The 22,324-nt window shown below is 35.3% G+C and overlaps 1 protein-coding gene across 3 annotated transcripts in view; it reads left to right on the top strand.

Moving 5' to 3' along the window:
* The window catches only part of HERC2 (HECT and RLD domain containing E3 ubiquitin protein ligase 2), a 102,838-nt gene that overhangs the window by 71,784 nt on the left and 8,730 nt on the right, over positions 1-22,324 (top strand). For 2 of the 3 annotated variants that reach the window (XM_042809470.1, XM_042809471.1), the window contains exons 68-85: positions 238-429; positions 1,847-2,000; positions 2,733-2,840; positions 3,988-4,119; positions 4,904-5,062; positions 5,156-5,274; positions 5,656-5,781; positions 6,749-6,904; positions 7,048-7,163; positions 7,282-7,480; positions 9,779-9,993; positions 10,713-10,890; positions 12,020-12,181; positions 13,203-13,294; positions 14,187-14,326; positions 15,311-15,498; positions 16,167-16,364; positions 18,555-18,638. In XM_042809470.1, coding sequence (XP_042665404.1) covers positions 238-429; positions 1,847-2,000; positions 2,733-2,840; positions 3,988-4,119; positions 4,904-5,062; positions 5,156-5,274; positions 5,656-5,781; positions 6,749-6,904; positions 7,048-7,163; positions 7,282-7,480; positions 9,779-9,993; positions 10,713-10,890; positions 12,020-12,181; positions 13,203-13,294; positions 14,187-14,326; positions 15,311-15,498; positions 16,167-16,364; positions 18,555-18,638 — 2,718 coding nt within the window. The remainder of the gene's footprint in view (positions 1-237; positions 430-1,846; positions 2,001-2,732; positions 2,841-3,987; positions 4,120-4,903; positions 5,063-5,155; positions 5,275-5,655; positions 5,782-6,748; positions 6,905-7,047; positions 7,164-7,281; positions 7,481-9,778; positions 9,994-10,712; positions 10,891-12,019; positions 12,182-13,202; positions 13,295-14,186; positions 14,327-15,310; positions 15,499-16,166; positions 16,365-18,554; positions 18,639-22,324) is intronic. The other variant, XM_042809472.1, reaches the window with a different exon arrangement.

Consider the following 22,324-nt stretch of genomic DNA (forward strand, 5'->3'; position numbering starts at 1 on the left):
GATTACTGCTGCTACTTTTTTTTCTTTTTTTCTGAAGCTGAAGGAATTCAATTTTGGAAAGCTTTTTCACTTGAGAAACTGTTTTAACAGTAGGTAAATTCTGAGGCCATGTAGTCTCAGAATTGCGAATTGTCTTAAACTACTTTCAAACTTCTTCAGACAAGTTGATACATTTGTATTCAATGAGATTCCGTTTTCATCTTCCCTGTCTAAATCTTTCTGCAATTTGTTTTGTAGGATGTAGAAAGCCAAAGTAAAGTGTCTGGCCCAGAACCTCAGTACTTGGATGAGTTTACTAGCCTATTGGTCCCAGATGACACGCGAGTCATGGTTGACCTGCTAAAGCTTGCTGTGTCCAACCGAGCAGGTGAAAAGGGAAGAGATGTTCTCTCAGCTGTTCTGTCTGGTATGGGCACAGCTTACCCACAGGTCAGATTTTGTTATCTTGCATTTTTAACTATGTCCTTTGTGTTTTTAGCTTACTGGAATATTTTCATTTATTTGTGGTATAGTTTGATGTACTGGGAAGATTAGTAAGCATGAAAATTACAGTTGAACTTAATGAATCTGAACCTTAATGACTGTAATGGAGATGCTTCATGAATATATTTATTTGAAACAAGTTTAAATATGTCTGATATTTATGCCATAATATGCATATATAATTTCATATATAAATCATATATATGATTTATCATTCTGGCAAAGCATGAAACTGAATCAAACAAGTTAAGAAGTTAAGAAATATTTGCAAAATGTTCATGGATGTGAGTTTTCCTTGGATAACTAACAAACTGTGAATGAATGTTGTAATACTGGCTACCAAAAGCTATACAACAGAATATGACAATCATAACTGTTGAATATAATATCTTCTTATGGGAATGAACTGAATGTTGTTTAATGTTTCTTTAATATTTTTTTAATGAGTAATGATGCATTTGCTTTACGATGCTGATATAACATATTTCACTTACGGCTCTGCACTGCTTAAAGTCTGCTTTGAAACATTGGAAGTGATTATGCAAAGCTCTTGTTTGTATTTCTTTTTTTCACTAATCAAAAAGATAAATAATGACTTTGCTAAGAATTCTGAGTTGTTTTTTTTTTCAATTAATGATATAAATGACAAGACAGCTGTACTTTAAAAAATGAAATCTTAGGGTGTATCTGTTCTATTAAATCAGGATTGTGAGAGGCCACTCTAACAGATGCTGTTAGAGTAACAAAGTGGTATTTCAGAACCTATTAAACATCTTTTTTTCAAATCTTTAAATTCCTTGTGATGGTCATATGGTCACTGATATATTGATATATGTATATCAATGACCATATGTATATCAATGATATTCCATTCTGGATTTGAGATGTAGTCGTATCCCTCCTACTCCAATTAAATACATGCATTTACATATCATTTTTTGAATTGTTCAGGCGTTAACAAGTAAATAAAAAATTTCTTCTCCCTACTCAGTCAGAATTTTTGTTTGAAAGTGCTCTTCAGAAATTAGTATAATTGGAGTTTTCTCTTTAAACAATGCATTGTAATGTTGCATATTGGTTATATACTTACATATTTCACTATTGGTTTATGCTTTACAATTCAGTTTTTCTGCAGTGGAAATCATTAGTTGCTTTGGCATTTACTTAATTTTTTTCATATTCTGAATGAATGTGATAGTTTATGAATCAGAATACATGGTTATTTCTTTTTTTCTTTTTTCTTTTTTCTTTTTTTTTTCTTTTAAGTGAGAAAGAATGATAGTTGGCTCAGAGTTCCTGGACTAACCATGCACTGCTTTCATAAACTTGATTCTTAGGTGTGTGACTGTTTTTCTTGATTTAGGTTGCTGATATGTTGTTGGAGCTGTGTGTTACTGAGTTAGAAGATGTGGCAACTGACTCACAGAGTGGCCGCCTCTCTTCGCAGCCAGTTGTGGTAGAAAGCAGCCATCCATATACTGATGATACATCATCTAGTGGCACAGTTAAAATACCAGGTATAGGATTCCTAGAGTTATATTACCAAAACTCAGGTACTTGCAAGCCTGCATATGTAAATTTTTTTTCTCAGCTTACAAAAACATGTATTGAACTTTTAAAGTCATATTATCTGTTCTATTGCTGTAATAAAATGTTTCTTAAAACACTTATATACTGCATGAACATCTCAGTCATGTGAAACACATTTACCCAAGTTTGGGTCCTGTGACTGAATCCTGTACACTGTTTCTCTGCAGCTGTGTATTACTGCTGTTTTCTGTTCATTTATGAAGCTGAGAATGACTGCAGTCATTTTCAGGGTCAGTAATTGAACGCTCATCATGTAGCCTTAATCATTAGCAGATACTTTTTTCCTTCTGTGCTGTATTTTCATCTAGTTCTTCCTCCAGTGCTGATACTTAAACTCTCTGTTGCCTTTACCTTTTGATATTTGTCTTAACTGTAAATAAATATTTTTTTGCTATGGCAACTTCAATTGGGAATGTTCTGAAGATAGTCTTCTGTATGCTAGCTCTGATTCACGTGAGCTGCCTGTAATGTAGGTCTTTCAAAGAGAAGTTAGAAGCAGTTTGTCATTAAACCAAAGCAAGTTCACATTTCTGTTTTTATTAATAGCACTATGGCTTCCAAACAATTGCATTTGATTTCATGTGGATTTCGAAAATACTGCATTTGCTTGTGGGATTGATTGCTCTGTAGAAGTGTGTAAATTCTTTGTTGCTGTTTAGGTGCTGAGGGACTGAGAGTAGAATTTGATCGCCAGTGTTCTACAGAGCGGCGTCATGATCCACTCACCATCATGGATGGTGTCAACAGAATTGTTTCCGTCCGATCAGGTGCTTTTCAAAAGTGTCTTGTGTGATTTACTGTTAAACATTGAATAAATGTGCCACTGTGACATACATAGTCCTTGAGAGCGATGTGCCATTAAAAAGGAGGAAAACGTATAAGCTGATGTCCCATTTTAAATCGAAAAGGAAAGATGATCTATATGCAGACATACAAGAATGAACTTGAATATTTGAATTCATAGACTCTCAGACGTATATGTTGTTACATTTTTCCTAAAAGCAGTTGGAATGTAAAAAAAAAAAAAAAAAAAGAAGAAAAGTTTCTAGCGCTCACAGCGCTATTTTCTGCATAATCCAAGTTGAACAAATTGAAAAACAATTGGAAGAGGATACTTTTTTTTGCTACCCTTTGAGTTTTTCAAGTAATAGTTGCAGGAATTTGAGCTTTTGTTTTATTTTATTTTATTTTTTACAGTCAAGACAAATGTTCTTCTTCTGTTGAATGCCCAAAATAGAATCTAGGCTCTGTCTTTCTGTTTTCTGCTCTGGTCTATGTACCTGACTCTACATGAAATCTCCACATCTTTTATTCCATTGTCTATAATTTCATTTTTAAGCGCTGTTGCCTTTCTGTAGATGATAGAGGAGTATTTGAAATCTCATCAAATCTTAACCCTTTCCATCTGCGACATCGTGCAAGAATCTAAGTATACCACCCATACTTAATGTTTTTCAGCACTTAACGTGACACACTATAATGTGAGCTTTTACTGTGAACGACTTTTCCCCAACCTGTTTCAGATGCACATCTTCATGTGCTTTATTATTGAGCTGTTTTTTATTGGAAAAAGACCTAAAGCTTAATGCTTCAATATATTTTTGTAATATGAATAGATAATTTGAAGACAGGACAGTGGGACTGTAGTAAGAGCTCAGTTGTCTTCTGAAAGTGGTATGAAAAGCACTGAAGACATACAATAGAAGTGGTAATTGAACTGTTTAAGAATTATGTTTTGGTTATGTAACATCATTATAGGTATGTACATGTGCTCCACATACACTTTTCTTTTGGAATATGTTTATGTGATGTTTGTAATATTAAAATACCCGTGGAGAGAAGTTGTTATTGCTGAGTAGATTGGATCGGCTTGGTCAGCGTACGTGAACATGTTCGTATTACTTACTGTAACAGGTCGTGAGTGGTCAGATTGGTCTAGTGAGTTGCGAATTCCAGGGGATGAACTAAAGTGGAAGTTCATCAGTGATGGCTCTGTAAATGGATGGGGATGGCGATTCACTGTTTATCCTATCATGCCAGCTGCAGGTAAAGTAATATATCTCATTTATAGAAGGGTGAGAGTATTTTGCCAATGTAGTTTAAGTATTTACATGCCAAAGGTTAATTGTTCATTTGTATTCATACTAAGAAAATGTTTTCTTTCATACATAGCAAGCATTTTCAACAGAGGCTTGAGAGGTGCACATAGGGGAGAGAAAAATGTTTTGTAGTTGCTCTCGTTTGTCTATCTGTGAAGGGAGGTTACTTCATGTGAGATATATATACGTATTATACATATACATATATACATATATATACATATATACATATATATATACATATATATGTATATATATATATATATATGTATGTATTTTCCCTAATGAATCCATGGTATTAAGTTAGTTATATGGTGACTGGTGTGACTCGAGGGTACGGCTTACAGCAAAAGGCAGAGTTAGTTCAGATTGGGTATTAGGGAGCAGCTCTTCACTGAGATGAGAGTGGTCAAGCACTTTAACTGGCTTCTCAGGGAAGTGGTCATGACCCTAAATGTTTTGGTGTTCATGAAGTATTAGGATAATACTCTTAGATGGATTTAACTCTTAAGCTCCCCTGTGTGGAGTTGGGAGTTGTCCTTAATGATCCTTGTTTGGATCCATTATAACCCCAACATTGTATGTAATTGTATGTAATGAAAATGGCTCTTTCTTCCAGTTCCTTCAAAGGAACTGTGTTTGTTCAGCAGATACTGCTCTTATTTCTGTTCTAATTTCAGTAAAAGGGCATAAATTGTCAAATCTTTACCTTTTCTTTTTATTTCTTTCAGGTCCCAAAGATCTTCTCTCAGATCGTTGCATTCTTTCATGTCCCTCAATGGATTTGGTTACGTGTTTGCTGGATTTTCGCTTAAATTTTGCTTCCAACAGGAGTATAGTTCCTCGCTTGGCAGCTTCTCTTGCAGCTTGTGCTCAACTGAGTGCCTTAGGTAGGTGTAAGTCCCAATTTTAAATCTACTTTTTTGAAGTTAAGATTACTGTTGAAAGTAATTCCGGGTATTGTGTGCTTTTTGCTTCTTCAGCTGCTGGCCATAGAATGTGGGCTTTGCAGAGACTACGGAAACTTCTCACAACAGAATTTGGCCAGTCTATTAACATCAACCGGATTCTTGGGGACAATGATGGAGAAGCACGAACTTTGGTAAGAGGGCACAGAAGCTCTCCTCTAACATTCTTCTCATTAAGATGTTTGTGAAGCATTAAAAATGTTGGCCTTTATTTACAAGGTTTTTATTGGTTACCACAAAATAGGAAATGTGCCAAATGAATAGCCTGCTTGAACATGTCTGCAAGTCTCTTTAAAGGGCTTTGTTTTAGAAGAAAAATTAAAGCTAATTCCAGTTTTGTATCCATATAATTTTGGAATTGTCAAAGATGACAGAAATACTTTTGTATTAGGAAAGCAAACTATGTATTCAAAGCAAACTATGGTTTGGGAAGTTACTAATGATTTGTCATGGCCATCTAAGTAATTTCCTACTTCCTAACACAGTGTAATTTTCAACTGCTCTGATTTCTCTAGAGTTTTACAGGGAGTGCTTTAGCTGCTTTGGTTAAGGGTCTTCCAGAAGCATTGCAGCGACAGTTTGACTATGAAGACCCTATTGTGAGAGGTGGCAAACAACTACTCCACAGCCCTTTCTTTAAGGTAATGGGATACAGTCAGTAAAGAATTCATGAGTAAAATTTTTTGTGATTTTTGTTCATGAGTGTGTGTGACTAGCTCACCTCATCCCGATAGAAGAACTTCATTTAAAGGCTGCTTTTAATGGATTTTGAAAAATTAGTCTGAAGTCACTGAGATTAGTTGAGTAATGATAAGATCAGAATATTACTTCTAGAATGAGAACCAGATACGCAAATATGAAAATCAGGAATACCTAACTAGACTGAGGTAGGTAGTTAAGAACAATATCATGAAAGTATACTACACTACAGCTTCAGGTATACTTTTGACAATTGATATCTGAATTGTCCTAACAGGAATATTTATATATTTTTGACCTTTAAAATATCTTGCAGGTATTACCTACCTCCAGTAGGAGCAAATAAGAAGAATATCATAAAAGGAGGAATCTTCTATTTTGAGCCATGTACTTCAAAGTGCATAGAAATGTGCTGAGCAAGTCTAGAAAAGAGCAACAAGAATAAAAAGACTTAAAAAAAGCTTCCCCTATAGTAAATTTAAAAGAATTTATCTGTCTTAAAGAAAATAAGTTCTTAAAATATGTAGAAGGTTTTTCAGGGCAGAAGTAATCCATTATATACTGTCTTTGCCAGTAACAGTCTGAATTACTTGATTTGATTGGAGGAAGGATACTTAATTTAGAAATAGAAGGTAAAATGTTCAGCATGTCATTTTTGATACAGAAAAGGCAATTAATCTATTGTTTGTCACAAGTGTACTGTGAAAATTCCTGTATCAGCTTGCATACACTTGATGCTGCCTCATCAGTGAGGATAATGTAGGTGGATAGCTCTTAATGTCCCCCACACTTTACATTTTCTGAGCTTGTTGATGCCCTACTGGTCTATGAGCTGTTCTGCTACATCAAATGTATGTTAGTTTTTATTACATACTTTTGTTGCAGCTCTGAAATCTGTTTTATCTGCAGGTTCTTGTGGCTCTTGCTTGTGATCTAGAGCTGGACACTCTCCCTTGCTGTGCTGAGACACACAAATGGGCCTGGTTCAGAAGATACTGTATGGCATCCAGGGTTGCTGTGGCCCTTGACAAAAGGACACCATTACCTCGCCTTTTCCTCGATGAGGTATTGCCAGAATATTTCAAATAGCTCATGGAACTTAGAAAAGCGCTGCATCTAAAAGACTGAGATTTGAATTAGTTTATGCCAGCTGCAATCAGAATGTGGTATATTTGGAATAACATTGTTTAATGCAAAATATTTTACAGGTAGCAAAGAAAATCCGAGAATTAATGGCAGATAATGAAAATATGGATGTTCTTCATGAATGCCATGATGTCTTTAAGAGAGAACAGGATGAACAGCTCGTTCAGTGGATGAATAGGTTACTTCTTTCAGCTATCATTTGTTTTGTCTTGTGATGATTTGTTGTTGTACAAGTGAACTTTTTTTGTTACCTTCTTTAAGCTCATTTGTAATGCTTTATTTTGAATGTTACACAGACGACCTGACGATTGGACGCTTTCAGCTGGAGGCAGTGGAACCATTTATGGTTGGGGTCATAATCACAGAGGACAACTTGGTGGAATTGAAGGGGCAAAAGTTAAGGTCCCAACTCCATGTGAAGCTCTTGCTACTCTTAGACCAGTGCAATTAATTGGTGGTGAGCAGACACTGTTTGCAGTGACTGCTGATGGAAAGGTAAGCATACAATAAATGTTTGTTGGACTCCTTGTAAAAATTGCATCCTGTTGTGTGTTTTTCACCATTTACAAATATACATATTTTAAAGAAACTAAACTGTACCAATTCTGCCGTTACAACAGAGGAATTCAGTGAGCTGCAGCATTAAATACTTGAAACTAGTATTGCATGTTTCAGTTCTTCATTGAAAACAGTTGTCAGATTTTGGAAAATAAAGAATACAAGTAACATACTCATAGACTCTTGTACAACATCACAGACAGTAAAATGTAATGGTGATGATTTCTCCCTGACAGGAGAGAGATGTAAATGGAATCTGAGTTTGTTCAGAGCTGACTTTTGAAAGTTAGATATTGCAATATCTAATTTGCAGATACTTGGATGATACTCAATGATGAGGATGGATCATTTAGTGTAATGTATAGAGGGGAAAAAAAAGGATTTGTGAGTGTGAAGATATCTTCATTTTGATACAAATGGCAGTTTTGTTTGAAGATACAGTACAGAATTTTAGCTGAACTTTCTTGTTGCAGTTGCATTCATCTAGTGATATACTGTAACAGTTCTCTCCTGGACAGTCAGTATCATCCTTGTTTAATTTTTTACCAAGGGAAAAGGGACAGATTAAAGACATTGCTTTTGACATAATTGTGTTGAGGTAAATTACTTTTGAATAGACAAAGAGGTTAAAAAGCAATACTGTAGATAAAGAATTGTGTGGGACAGAGTACAAAGAAGCATCCATGTTTGTGTGTGTCCCATGGAAGAAAGAAAACTAGAGTAGTAATGCTTGAAAGACACCTGCAGATGGTAGGTGGTTTTGTAATGTTATTGCACAAAGTTATATTTTCTTGATATTTTCACAACATCAGCATTAGCATTTAAAATAAAATGCATTAGTCATTGACAGCTCAAATTAACTTGAATGTAGCCGTAGTTTCATTCCTGACATAAGAGGTACTAACTTCCATGTGTTGTACTTTCAAGTATGGGTAATTGAGTGTTATGGAGGAAGGAAATCTAAATGCATAGGAGTATAGAATCCTTGGTTTATTGGGACAGGATTAGAAACTTTGAAAGTGTAAAACCTTCTATAACAAATTTAATTTTTATGGAGAATGTGTGCAAATAAGCTTATCAGTTATTATAAAACTTTAATACAAGTTTGAAAATCTAATGTGGAATTTTATTTGTATGTTTATCATGCATTTTATTAAATGCTGATCTGATTTTTTTTTTGTCAACGCAGATTGAAATTGGTCAAGAAATGTCTGTTTAATTTTTCCTTGATTAAGGTTAGATTGTATTGCTATGAAAGTAGTGTGGAAAATTCTTTTTCCAGAACATATTTATGTGCACCTGACCTGGTATATTGAAGCAGGCTAGTGTTAAATTCTTTGTGTGAAACTGAATAGTTGCAAGCTACAGCTTCCGAGTTTTGTCTGTTTGGGTTTGAAAATTCACCTGAATTGCAATGAGAAAGAGCTCCCTTGAGTGCAGAACAATTGATAAGCAAAATTAAGTCACAGTTACATTGATAAGTAGAATTATTCTCTTTCTTCCAAGACCAGCTTGTGGAGTTGGAAAAGTAAGACAGGTTTTGGAGACAGAAGACCTTCAGGTAGTAAAAAGCAGAAGGCTTTAAAGCTAAATGCAGACTGAAAGTCGTTATGAAAAATTTACTTAGATGTGTGTCAGATCATCTCTGAAAGCAAAAGAAGGTCATGTCTATATAGTAGAGATCATGCTAGTAGTAAAGGGGCCTTGAATGACAAGTGTCCTTTCTAAGGGAAAAAGAGATATGTGTGTTGGAGGAGTTGTTCTTACATTATGTTTGTTTGCAGTATAAGCTGTTTCTGCTTCAGGTTTGACAAAGAATTTGTTGCCTAAAGTTGGTCTCCACATCTGTATTGATCTTGAATATGACTTCTGCTTCAACTTGCTTGGCTTTGTCCTTAGACTACTGTTATATAGTGAGGACCAAAATGAAAGCTTGAGTACTCCTTCTCCTTCCACACATTCAGGAGCTTCAGTATAGAACATGTACTGATGTTGCTTGCTTAAATTAAGTCTTTGAAACAATGCCACTTCTATTGTGAAAGGAAAAACCTCTTCCTGTTAGTACATATGTGTTCAAAATTTCCAAAGGATGATACAGAGGCATATGAGAAACTTTTCTGGTGGCCTTTGCATCAATTCTGTTCTAGTATACATTCATTAAGAATTCTTCTCTATAGCCATAGTGAATGTTCTTCAAGACATAAACAAAATTGAAGTTTATTTTTTATTCTAAAGCTGTATGCCACTGGATATGGAGCAGGTGGTAGGCTTGGAATTGGAGGAACAGAGTCAGTTTCTACTCCGACTTTACTGGAATCCATTCAACATGTGTTTATAAAGAAAGTTGCAGTGAACTCAGGAGGGAAGCACTGTTTGGCATTGTCTTCAGAGGGAGAAGTTTATTCTTGGGGTGAAGCAGAAGATGGTAAACTTGGCCATGGAAACCGAAGGTAATGCTTTGGTTTTTTTGAACTATGGATGGATATTTATAATAGTTGAAATGTATTTGAAGTGTTTTATGAATGCAGTCTGTATGTAGAAGTCAGTGGTAAGTAGTGATGTAGAAATATATGTCTTCAAGTTGCAGAACTACAAAATTTTTGTCAGATAAAATTACTTGGATTTCTGTGACAAAATATTATCTTCTATCTTGTCTGCTGATGCTGAAGTCCAGAGGATTTCCTTTGGAATCTACACTGTGTGTATGTGGCACTTCAGGGAGGAAACAAAACTACCGTTCTGCTTCTGATGTTCACTTGCAGTTACCTGTGTTAAAGAAGTTTTTTTGTTATAGACAATAATCAGATATTAAAAATAATAAAAAAGAAAGAAATGCTTGAGTCCATGGAGGAAATCAGTACATGTTATGCTAGAAATTTTGATAATGTATATTAAATTAGACTGATTTTCCAGGGTAAGTGCTTAACTCTTAAGCTTTAATGGAAATGTTTCTGTAGTTTCATTTAACCTGTTATGCTATTCCAGCTTTTATAAACCTCTAAAATTTTTTTCAATGAATAATTTAGCATAAATCTTGACAATGTTAATGTGGAACAAAAGTAAACAGTGAAGTAGAATGTCCTCGTACTCATTTTGCAAAGCTCTTCATACGTTGGTTTATGTGAGTTGTCTATTGCAAAAGGTGTGTCAAAAAGTGTTTTCATTTCAGCCCTTGTGATCGTCCTCGTGTAATTGAATCTCTGAGAGGTATAGAAGTGGTTGACATCGCTGCTGGTGGAGCACACAGTGCATGTATTACTGCTGCAGGAGACCTTTTTACGTGGGGAAAGGGAAGATATGGGCGCCTTGGGCACGGAGATAGCGAAGACCAACTGAAGCCTAAACTGGTAAGAAATCTCTGGAATTCTGTGTGGTCTTTTATTCCAGTTCTTAACTTCTGATCTGTCACTTTCAGTATTTCTGCATTGTAAAAAAAAAAAGGAGGAAACAGTGGTTGCTTTAGAGAACAGAAATGGTTTGTGAGAATGCAGTAAAAGTGGAGTTGCAAAACTTTGCTAGAGATCACTAAGCAGCTTATAAGGAATTTGTTTTGGAGAGGACTTTTGCCAAGCAAAACAGCAGCTCTAAAAGCCAAACAACAATACTGTGAGTGTAAAGGACATAACCTGTACCAACTGTAAATGGATTACATGCTGTTGTTGCTTCCAGTTTGGGTGAGGGGTGGGAGGTGTCTTGGAGAGGGATGAACTTGCCTGCAGCCTTCCACAGAAGTGCTTTGCTGAAGTAAAATTACAGAAAGTAATCAGATGTTTGCATTCCCCTGCCCCCAAAAGCAAGGTCTGCCTCACTTCTACAACATTCCTCCATTTTCTTGATTAGAATGAAAATAACAAATCTGTAGATTAGTTTGAAGAATGTGAAATCCCATGTGGTTTGGATGATGGATTGGGCTTCCTCAAATCCCTTATTTCAAGAAGGATGTGGATTAGGAGAATGCAGTTTGTGTGTCAGAATTCTTTTGCTTTGTGAATCTCAATTCCATACATCATCATTAGATGGCAGCATTTCAAAAGTCAAGATGTTGATTTAATTCAGAAAGCAGTGAAATTGTAAAATAGTAAAAGGCTATTTGAAAATAAGCAGTTTATTCAGGTGCTTAGTGTACACAAGAGTGAACCAGAGAACCTGAGCGCATAAATAGAATATAGCCTTTGGTAACCTTAAATGTTTTGTATGAGTTACTTTCCCTGGTGTTTTTTTTTTTTTTTTTTTTTTTTTAGGTTGAAAAAAAAAAAAGTTCACCAAGTAAAAATAATAATTCAGTATGTGAAATATGTACTTATTTTATTGGTTTGAAAAGAGTAAAGCGTTTTGACTTGAATTCATTTGCAAGATCCTGTTGTGTTTCAGACTTGTAGTTCCAGTGATGCTTCTCTCCAAGTTGGGTTTGACTTCTTTTCTGAAACTAAGTGACTGAGTCTTTATTGTAAACAAAAACTGGTGATTGCTTTACAGGTGGAAGCTCTTCAGGGATATCGTGTGATTGACATAGCCTGTGGCAGTGGAGATGCACAGACATTGTGCCTGACAGATGATGACACAGTCTGGTCTTGGGGTGATGGAGATTATGGAAAACTTGGGAGAGGAGGCAGTGATGGCTGTAAAGTGCCAATGAAGGTATTTGAATACATATGTTCAATTGTTTTATAAACCATAATGTTAATAGAAATTAGTGAAGACATACATTAATATGAGCAAACTTCCACCCACCGTGGGACATCAGGATCCTTTTGATGTTAATAATGAGCTTTGTAGGATACAGTGACTGGTCTTCAATTTTTATGCAGAATAAAAGTTGGTTTTATGATTTTGTTATTTAGAGATCATTTCTGATTCCAGAAGTAGTTGTTGCTTTAATGTTATTTCCCTTTGAAAGGTTAGAAATTTCCCAAGGAATCTTCATATTTCAAACAAAATCCATATAGCCAACTAATTTGAATAACAGCAGTTGTTATAGAGATGAGCACTGTTTGAGAATAACGTGTAACTACATCAGTGTCATTGTGCACATCTATGCACAGTGGATTTTATATTTTTAATCCAGAGTTGCACCTCTTTATATGGATGCAGGTGTCTCCATTCCCTTTCTTAAAAGACAGAGTCTGCTGGCCTGTTCCAAGTAGGGGTGTTTTTTATTTATTTATTGCATGGTGTAACACAATTTGAACATAGCTTATTGGTCTTGTTGATGATCAATGATAGGATTGATGATAAAATGATGTAAGGGCACATACAGAATGAGTAGGAACTGCGTATTGCAGGTTTAAGTACTTTTATGAAGGCAGCAGACTCACATCTGTGTCAGAGGAGCTGACGATAAGTAATGTTCAGTAGCTGGTGACAGAGCCTTACTATTTCTACTAAGGAGATATTGCTGCAGGTAAAATACTAGTTAAGATCTCCAATGGTTTTCCAAATCTGAGTTTCTTTTTAGGGTTTAAGTAGTAAGTAGTAGAAAGATGAAAGGACTGAAATTCTGTTAAATGATCTACATAAGCACTTTAATTCATAAGCTTGCGTATAAGTACTGCAAGACTTAGACAATTTGTTGTACTTAAAATATGCCTAAACACAGGATGGTTGATGAAGCTATTGTCTCCCTAATTGATTGTTATTTTACTTGCTATTATTTTCCTAGATTGATTCTCTCACAGGCCTTGGAGTGATTAAAGTAGAATGTGGATCACAATTTTCTGTAGCTCTTACCAAATCTGGAGCAGTATATACCTGGTAAGTATTTTATATTAGTTATTTGGACAGCGTTAAATGTAACATTCTTTGCAACAAGTATCACTATTATGCTACCTTCGCTGCTTTGATTTTTCTCCCATATGGAAAGCTCTTTTGAGTTTCTCTGTTTTGATTAGTAATAAAATCTAGTGGTTTGAGGAACATACTGTAGTGCTATTTGAATGAAAAACTAAGGTATTTTGTCGTGAAGATGTAAACACAGATTTCGTGCTCAAGACATTGACCACTGTAAAATGCAAGAGCTCAAAGGAGATCACTAAAAATGTAAGCTCAAAGTGTCATGCAGTTTGGAAGATTGACAGCATAAATAACATTTTCATATATTATCAAAATCTTTCTTATCTAAGAATTTGTGTATCTAGTTTGTTGTTTTAATCTTCCTGTGCAGTTCTGGTAGTTTAAACAACTACCAGACTGAAGTGTTTAGAAAAGCAAAACAAAATACCTTCCAAACACTGCCTCCAAGCAATATCCTCAAACTATATGAGGTTGCAGTCTCTGAGGTTGGTACTGCTTTTGCCACTGATGGAAGCCTAATCTTCGAGTCTTACTCTTTTAAGAGAGACAAACAAAAAAAAACAAAACAACAAAACACATGTGAATGTGGTGAAAGGACCTATGAAGAGCAAGCTGGAGCTATATAGTAAGTATTTTTATTGTAACAGCAGTCACATCCATGTCATATGAACTAGGGATTATTCATTTTGAATAATTGGAGTCAGAGCTGTACTGTTTCTGCTAAATATCAAATATTTTTGCCTGACTATTTATAACCACTTCTACTGGAAGGCCAAATACATGACATGTTCCATGTTTCCATTCTTTCTAATATTAAAACTCAGTTTTGAAATGTGCTGTCTTCTCTGTGCAGGGGCAAAGGAGATTATCATCGCCTAGGCCATGGATCTGATGACCATGTTAGAAGACCACGACAAGTGCAGGGGCTGCAAGGAAAGAAAGTCATTGCAATTGCTACTGGGTCTTTACACTGTGTTTGCTGCACTGAAGATGGTATAAAAATTAAATACGTTACTTAGTACTGAATTTGGAGAGGGAATAAAAAAAGGAAAATTTATGTTGAGTATTGGTAGGCTGTCCTTGCTAAAAATGCTGATCCTCTGTGTGCATCTATGTATTGGGTTTATAGAAGTTGCATATTTCTTGAGCACGAAGTATGTCATTGATTTACAGTAATAACTTAAAAACAACTGAAGGTTTTGAATTAATAAAAATTACGAGTTAAGTTTCATAAATGCTGATGGTAGAAGAAAAACACAGAGCTCAAAAAGTAATTACGAGTTGATCAAGGAGTAGAATTAATGGATTTAGCTTTTTTTATAGGGTTGTCTGAACTGCCTGGGGTGTTTTAACTTGATAAATGAAGCATTGCACAAACAATATTGCTTTTTCTAAAGTAGATTGAGGTACTGAATATTTCCAAATTTAAGTAACAGGTCTGCAGAGCTGTTTTGTAGATGCTAGTGAAATAGGATATAGCTGCAGAAAATGAATGCTCTGAATCAAAGTTGCTTTTTAAAAAAGTATTTTCCAATTTTACAACACTAAACACCCATTTTAATGTCCACTCTAATAATATAAGCTATTACAGACTCTCTTATGCAAAATGATGTCTTTTCTAATTCTTTTTTTTAGCTTTTTTTTTTTTTTTTTTTTTATTTTTTTTTGTTTTGGAACTGTGAAGTACAGACTGTTTCTGGTGTATCTGTTGTTATCCTTCTGCACCACCATTTCCTACTGTTCTGCAATAGAACTTTATTATATAAACTGTGAGGAAATAGACGCATTTAATACAAGCTGCTGTACAGCCTTAACTGTGTCATTCACTTTTACCTGCAGGATGTCAGGACAGCTGTCAGTTCTAGAAATCTTAATTACTATCCATGGTCTCAATTGGTTAAATGATTTCTAAGTGCTTATTTAAAGCAAACAAACAAATTTCTATCTTCAGAAGTAATTTTTTTTTTCTTGGTTTAGGGGAGGTGTATACCTGGGGAGATAATGATGAAGGACAGCTTGGAGATGGAACAACTAATGCCATCCAAAGACCACGTTTGGTTGCAGCACTCCAGGGTAAAAAGATCAACAGAGTTGCCTGTGGCTCAGCACATACTTTAGCTTGGTCAACCAGTAAACCTGCTAATGCTGGCAAGCTTCCAACACAGGTGATATTTTTGGCTTACTGCATTCAGTTTTTTAATGTACTAATGTTTGCTGCTGATCTTTCAGCAGACATTTCCTTTCTAAATCTCTGTATCAGTTTAGTGTGCTTTGATTTGGCTTGGACACAGTGTTCTGCTTCTGCATTTCCAAAGATAGATTTTTATTTTTTTTTTTTTTTTTCCAAGTGAAAAGGATTCTTCAGTCAGTTGTTAATCCAGTACTGAAGAGTAAACTGGAAGGAATTTTAATTCTGTATTCCACCTCTTCCACGTGAATTCAACATTGCTTGCTTTGCATTGAGAATGTTTTTTGAACATTCAGTTTTTCAGGTGTAATAATGGTGCATAATGTCTAGGTGGAGTGGTGGCAAGATGTAAAATGTTTATTTATGGATAAAGAGAATAGTAAAATTTGAAATAAGAATAGTGTAACTGTCATATTTTAATACTTGCAGGTGCTTTCAGTTTAGATGTATACTGTACATATCTTTTAGACACAACTGGATTCCATATTAAGTTTGTGAATAAGCAATTCTGATAAGCAAAACTGTGAATAAGCAATTCCTGAATTTCTGATGCAAATTTGCCTACCAATCTTAAGTTGTTGTTCTATTTAATAAAATAAAGGATAGAATAATCCTAAATTATTGGATATAATTACATTATTATAGGTTCCTATGGAGTACAATCATCTACAAGAAATACCCATCATTTCATTGAGAAACAGGCTTCTACTGCTGCATCACATTTCAGAACTCTTTTGTCCTTGTATTCCAATGTTTGACCTTGAAGGAAGACTTGATGAAACTGGCCAAGGACCATCAGTTGGTTTTGACACACTACGGGGAATACTGATATCACAGGGAAAGGTATTTATCTGAATAGATTTTTAAAGGAGATATTTGTAACTATACTGTTTAAATGTGCTGCTTAAACTGTTTCTGAAGAAAACCGAACTTTTATCTTAATTTGTTCAGTATGTTGTATGTTAGAACATATGCATTCTGGTTATGCACATATCTTTCTTCATGAATGTGTTCTCTTTATTAGATTTTCCTCTGCTTTTTTTGGACTGTGTATTAGTTTTAAAAATAACTGTATATCGTAGCTCTTACATTTGTGTTATAGCCAAATTCTTTTAGAATAATCACTGTGTTATTCTAGGGAAAAAAAAAAAAACAAAAACCAAAAAACAAGAAGAAATATTTCAAATAGTCATTGTCTCAATTTCGTATTTCAATTGCAATAATCAGATGATACAGTACTTGATCTAAAGCAAGTTCTGTGGCTTTAAATGATGTTAAAAGAAAGGATACCTAGGAAACCAATCTCAAATGAATAAAGAAGCATGGCATATCACAGCAATATGGAAAGTCAGTCATGAAGTCTAGATATTTAAGATTCTTGAAGGATGCAACATTATTTCAAAACTTCAGTTATGGAAAGCCTTTAAAAAAATGACTGGCCTTCTACATGATCACTAGCTTTGGATCTGAATTTTCTCACTGTCCTAGTAACTTGTCTAATCTAACAAAAAGTGATAGCCATAGGTAAACAGACAAAATTTGCTAGTTGGTCTGATTGAAACTAGAAGCAGTTTTTTTTTTTTTTTTTTTTTTTGCATTACTGCTCTGTATTCTTAAGTAAGACACATGACCTACTATTAGACTCTTCAGAATGCACTGTCTCGCAGTCTCCCTAGACCCCAATAAAATTGTGGTAGAGAAATCTGGCTGAATATATGCTTCATGGGCCAAGATAACACTACAGTTTTTCATCAAAAGAGTCAAAGAGAAGTCCATTCTATTCGTGATACTTGTGCATCTTAATGCTATTAATGGGAGTCTTTAGGTAATTTTAATACCGGAATTTGTGTGTAGGAAGAATATCCAATGCTTTACAGTGTGCAAAACAGTTGTTGAAAGATTTCAGATACAAGATAAAACGTGGTATCAGGCATATTTTATGCCAAAAACAATCATCAAGGATGCCAGAAATTGTAAATGTTGTATTTGCTATTGTAGAAACATGGTATGATATATTGCATGACAACAATACTGCAACTAAGGGCTACCAACTTTTTAGATGGGATAGGTAGAGCAAGAAGGGAGGGGAATTGACCTCCATGTTAATAAGCAAATAGGCTGTAAAGAGCTCTAAGCCTCTGAGAAACAGCCATGACCGGTTTGAGACCTTGTGGGTTAAAATTGCTGGCTGGACCAATGAAGGAGATCTGGTTGTTGGGATCTGCTACAGGCTGCCTGACTGGGGGGAGCCTGTGGATGAGGCCTCCTTGCTTCGGCTACAAGAGGCATCTTGACCTCATTTTGATGGGGGATATTAAAAAACAGAAACCAAACAAACTTAAAATGTTTTTAAACCTTTCTTGAAACTGATAATGTAAAATTGGATTCAAATATTTAGTGAGAGAAATATAGATAATTAAATTTGCACCAAAAAAAAATTGTGGGTTTCTTTGTTTATTTCTGTCCTTCCTTGACAGGATGATCTTCCCTTTGACTTTTTGATTGTTTTTCTCCAACTTTTAATTACATTCACATTAGTGCAGCATAAGTTAATTTACACTCAGTAGCATATTGGTAGTCTAGTAATAACTGAATCTGGATGCAGTAAAACTTTTCAGGCCACTATTTTGTGTGATCCAGGAGAGATTTTCTTCTTTAGTTTTTAGTATTCCAGGTGTTTCAAGTGTGAATTGTATTAGCTCAAACTAACATGCTCCTTAAGTAACATCTCACAATTTTATATTCTGTTGCTCTTGTTTATTTTTGAGCATTTCAAAAGTAGTTGATGCTTGTTTCCATGTCTTCTAAAGAAAGTGTCAAGGGCTTTATGCCTTTTCCAGTGTTTGGTGATGTACTTGGAGGAAAACTGCTTAAGAATATTACTATAGCATCAGCTTCTCTGTTCCGTTGAAGAGGTTTTTTTGTTTGCTTTTTCCTTAATTGAACTAAGAATACATTTACCTGTCAAATATATGCAGTATTCTTATTTGATTGCAATCTTACCACTTAATTTTTTGTATTTTCCTTTATTAGGAGGCAGCTTTCCGAAAGGTTGTACAAGCAACTATGGTGAGAGATCGTCAGCATGGGCCAGTTGTTGAGCTCAATAGAATACAGGTATCTGAAGATTTGATTTTAGTACATATGTTTAGTTACCAGTGCTTAACGTTCTTCAGGTCCTTTCATGTTTCAGCTGTTTGGTGTCTGAGTACTGAGGAGTTGGGTTTATGTTGGCGGATAGAACAACAATGAAGCTTGTTTTCTTTTCAGCATGTTTTCACCCAGACTATAGATGTGTGTGTGGCGGGAGGAGGGAACAGTTGAAATAAGTGTATGATTTGGACTCTAATGAGCAAAGTATGTCCTGCTTGACATGAAAATGAAATGGCTTTTTCAGAATTCACTGTATTAGATGATTTTAGAGAGCAGAGATTCTGATGCCTTTCTTACCTTCCGAGATGATCACATGAATTACTCCACTGTTGCTTTCAGAACAGAGGACATAAAGGGTTATGGGGAGAACAGGAAGAAGGCGCTTCGGTATGATTAAGAATCAGGCTGATAAACTCTCAGCCTGGTCACTGCATGTGATCATATCGATTGCAGAACTGTTTGATATAAAAGGGCTTTTTCTTGTCATTGACATTAGAAAATGTAATGTTGTGCCTTAGGCCAGATAAGGTTTTTTTGGGGGGTTTTTTTTTTTTTTTGGTCCATAGATGTTTTTGTAACATAGAATACTAAAACGTTTGTTTTTGTTTGAATGGACTGATGCTTGGTATTACAGAATCCTTATGTGTTTCTTTCCTTTAGTCGTGTGGTTTTTCTCATTTTTTGAAATATGCTTTAGGAAGTAAGAAAACTTACTCTTTGTTAAAGTTAGAGTCGAGAAACTGCAAAACCTTTGAATAATGAGTTATTTCTCAGTGAAATACCTTCTGTTTGGGCTGGATGATACTTTCTGCTCATTTGCCATTTTCCACAGGCTCTTAAAACTTCTTCTGCTAATGTTATGTAATTAAAATATGTTGCTTTAATACATACCCTGTGAAGCTAGAGGCAGTGCCAGAAATCTTCTCACTATTTGTCTTTTTGTTTTTATTTTTTGGGGGGGAATTCAAAATAAGCAGTGCAAAACAAGCAGTTCCAAGATTTAGTCAAGACTAAGAAAGACTGTGCTTGTAATCTGCCCTGCTTATATAGTACAAAATGTGGATTATAATCTCTTAAGTTAGGTTTTGCAGAGAATGAAACTACTGAATGAAAGATCTGTTTGAATGAAATTATTTGATCCTTCAAGTAGTGATTCAAAGCTGCTTTATGGAGTGTGAAACAGAGTTTTCAACTTAATTGTAGATGGGAGTTCAACTGCAGTAAGACTTGAAAATCCCTTTGCTGTCAAAAGATACTTCTTACAGTTTGTAAATTATGTGGTGCAGTCAGTTAACTACTTCTTCCTCTGTATAAAATAAATGAATGAAATTTTAATTTAAAGTTGTTGTGCAGATACTGACTTGTTCTTTAAAATACATAGGTTGCTCCAAAAGCAGTGCCTATTTATTTCTGTGGAAGCTACAACAGCTACAAAAAACACTGTTTGATAGAGAAAATTCTCAACACAAAACATGGTTTTCAAGAGTCACCACCATTAGCTGTGCTTTTTTGTCAGTGATGGACAAGAGCCTTCATGCTGCACTTGTAAAAATCTGCACCAGTGGAGGTGACAGCTGTACATACCCTTCTGGAACATGGCTTATCTTCCTCATCTCTCATGCCACTGCTGAAATAAAGCACCATAAAGCACCACCCATTGCCTCGCTATGCTCACATCCACTTTCTGATCTCTGTAGATGTTCAGCAAGCATCAATGAATGTCAGTAGATGCCATTTTTGCCACATGAAGGAGTTCAGTAACACACCTTTGCTTCATATGCACTTCCGTGCGAAGGCTGCATTTGGAGTCTCCATTTGGAGCTTCACATGCCCCTCTGCTGCCATTGTTGCAAAGCAACAAAATGTAACAGAATATTGGTGGGAAGGTTCAACCTCTACTGCTCTGCCACCAACACCCGCCTCATCCATGGGCTAGCATAATAAAATAGGATGCATTACTTTTGGAGCATGCCTTGTATTTTGTGATCTTTCCTCTTTTTAGTAGGCAAAGAAATTTTAGTTATTAAGGAGAACAAGTACTCCTGGTTCAGTGTCTTCTGCTTTCTTAGGAGGAATGTTGTGCTTCTGGGTATGTTAAGTTATACAGGATATGAATCAATGAATGTTTTCTTTTGCAAGTGCTACGCTTCAGTTTAAATGGCATTCCTCCTTTCTGGTTATTGCCTTGTCCCTTAGCCAAGTCTGCTTTTAAAGAACACATCAACTTTCTTTTTCCTGCATTGAACAAGCTAAGCTTTTTTGTGTGTCTGTTTTTGTGGAGTGGTCTTTCAGTGCTTATCTTTTGATAGTTTATTTTTCCGCTGCCGTTTCAGTTTGAGCATAGTTAACTGAAACCTCAATATACAGATGATGTCTGTGCTCTTGGAATTATCATGCTGATGGTTCTTTTCTGCTTTTGGAAATTGATTTCATGACATATCCTTAAACTGTGTTTCTTTTCTTCATAGATGTCTTCTGTGTAAACAGAACCTTCTTCTCTTTCTTAGCTGATTTCAGCTAGCAAACTGTCATAAGCGTTTCATGAGCGTTTTTATTAGTCCCTAAGTGTGTGGATTGACATAATACATTTCTACCAGGCTGAAACTGGAGATAGTCCCATAGGATGGCTGGTATTTCTCTAGTTCTAGAAGGATGTTTAGGGCAAATAGAAGGTCTTTTTATTCAGACTTGGAGAAAGAACTTAAATTTTGATCTTCATTATTTAAAGATGCTGTAGCCAGATAACAGATGTATTTAAGTGCCTTCCTTCTTGTTGCAGTGACTGTGTTCACAATAACTGATTGTTTACTGAGGCACATCTTTGAGCTTGATTCCTCTGCCCATTGCTGTATGCTGCTAGCGAGCTGCTGCATTTCTCTCTGGTCCAGGAAAAGTTGGTTTCCATAGGCTAGTATCTTCTGATGGCAGACTGTTTTGCAGAAGCTCTTTTGGGGCTCTAGTCAGCATATTTTGTGCTAAAAAGCTACCTAGACAGCAAGAATGCTAGAACTGTATTTCAAAAATATTTATGTTGCATAATCTGTGTTTAGTGAAACATACTAAATAAGGATTGTATCTGAAACTGTTTATTCTATTCAGAATATTCTATTCAGGCTGGATTCCACAGGTTGCTTACTATATCTCTAAAGGACATAATTTGGAACCAGGAGCAAAGCTTCATGTTCTAGACCTCTACAATGAAAAGTTAAAACACCAGTGCTGAAATGTGGCCTAAACAAATTTGTTTGAATTTTGCCATTTTTTACTGAAGAGTTCTGCTCTTTGCTAATATATTTTAATATGGGCATCTGTCTGTGTTGGCACAGCAAAATATCATAGTGCTAACAGAAGTGTCAATATTCCCTTGTCACATTCTTACACTATTTTGTTAAAGTTGAGTTTTAACTATTTGAGCATCTGTGTGATCAGATTTAAATGCAAACCTCGTGTTGCTAGTGAACAATTGCTAAATAAAATGTACAATAGGAATAGCAATTATGAGTACCTTCCCAGATTTGCCATTTTATTGTCACCTGAGTTGTATTTTCAGTTTGAGATTTGAAATAACAGTGAATTAAGTACTGCATTCACAGACCACCTACTCATAGCTAATCTTTTCAAGAGAAGGCTCTCAGCTTCTCAACTTCAAA

This window comes from Centrocercus urophasianus, unplaced genomic scaffold, assembly GCF_019232065.1.
Source record: "Centrocercus urophasianus isolate 14NV4802_14NV808 unplaced genomic scaffold, USGS_Curo_1.0 seq_12, whole genome shotgun sequence".
In the NCBI taxonomy this organism is placed as follows: domain Eukaryota; kingdom Metazoa; phylum Chordata; class Aves; order Galliformes; family Phasianidae; genus Centrocercus; species Centrocercus urophasianus.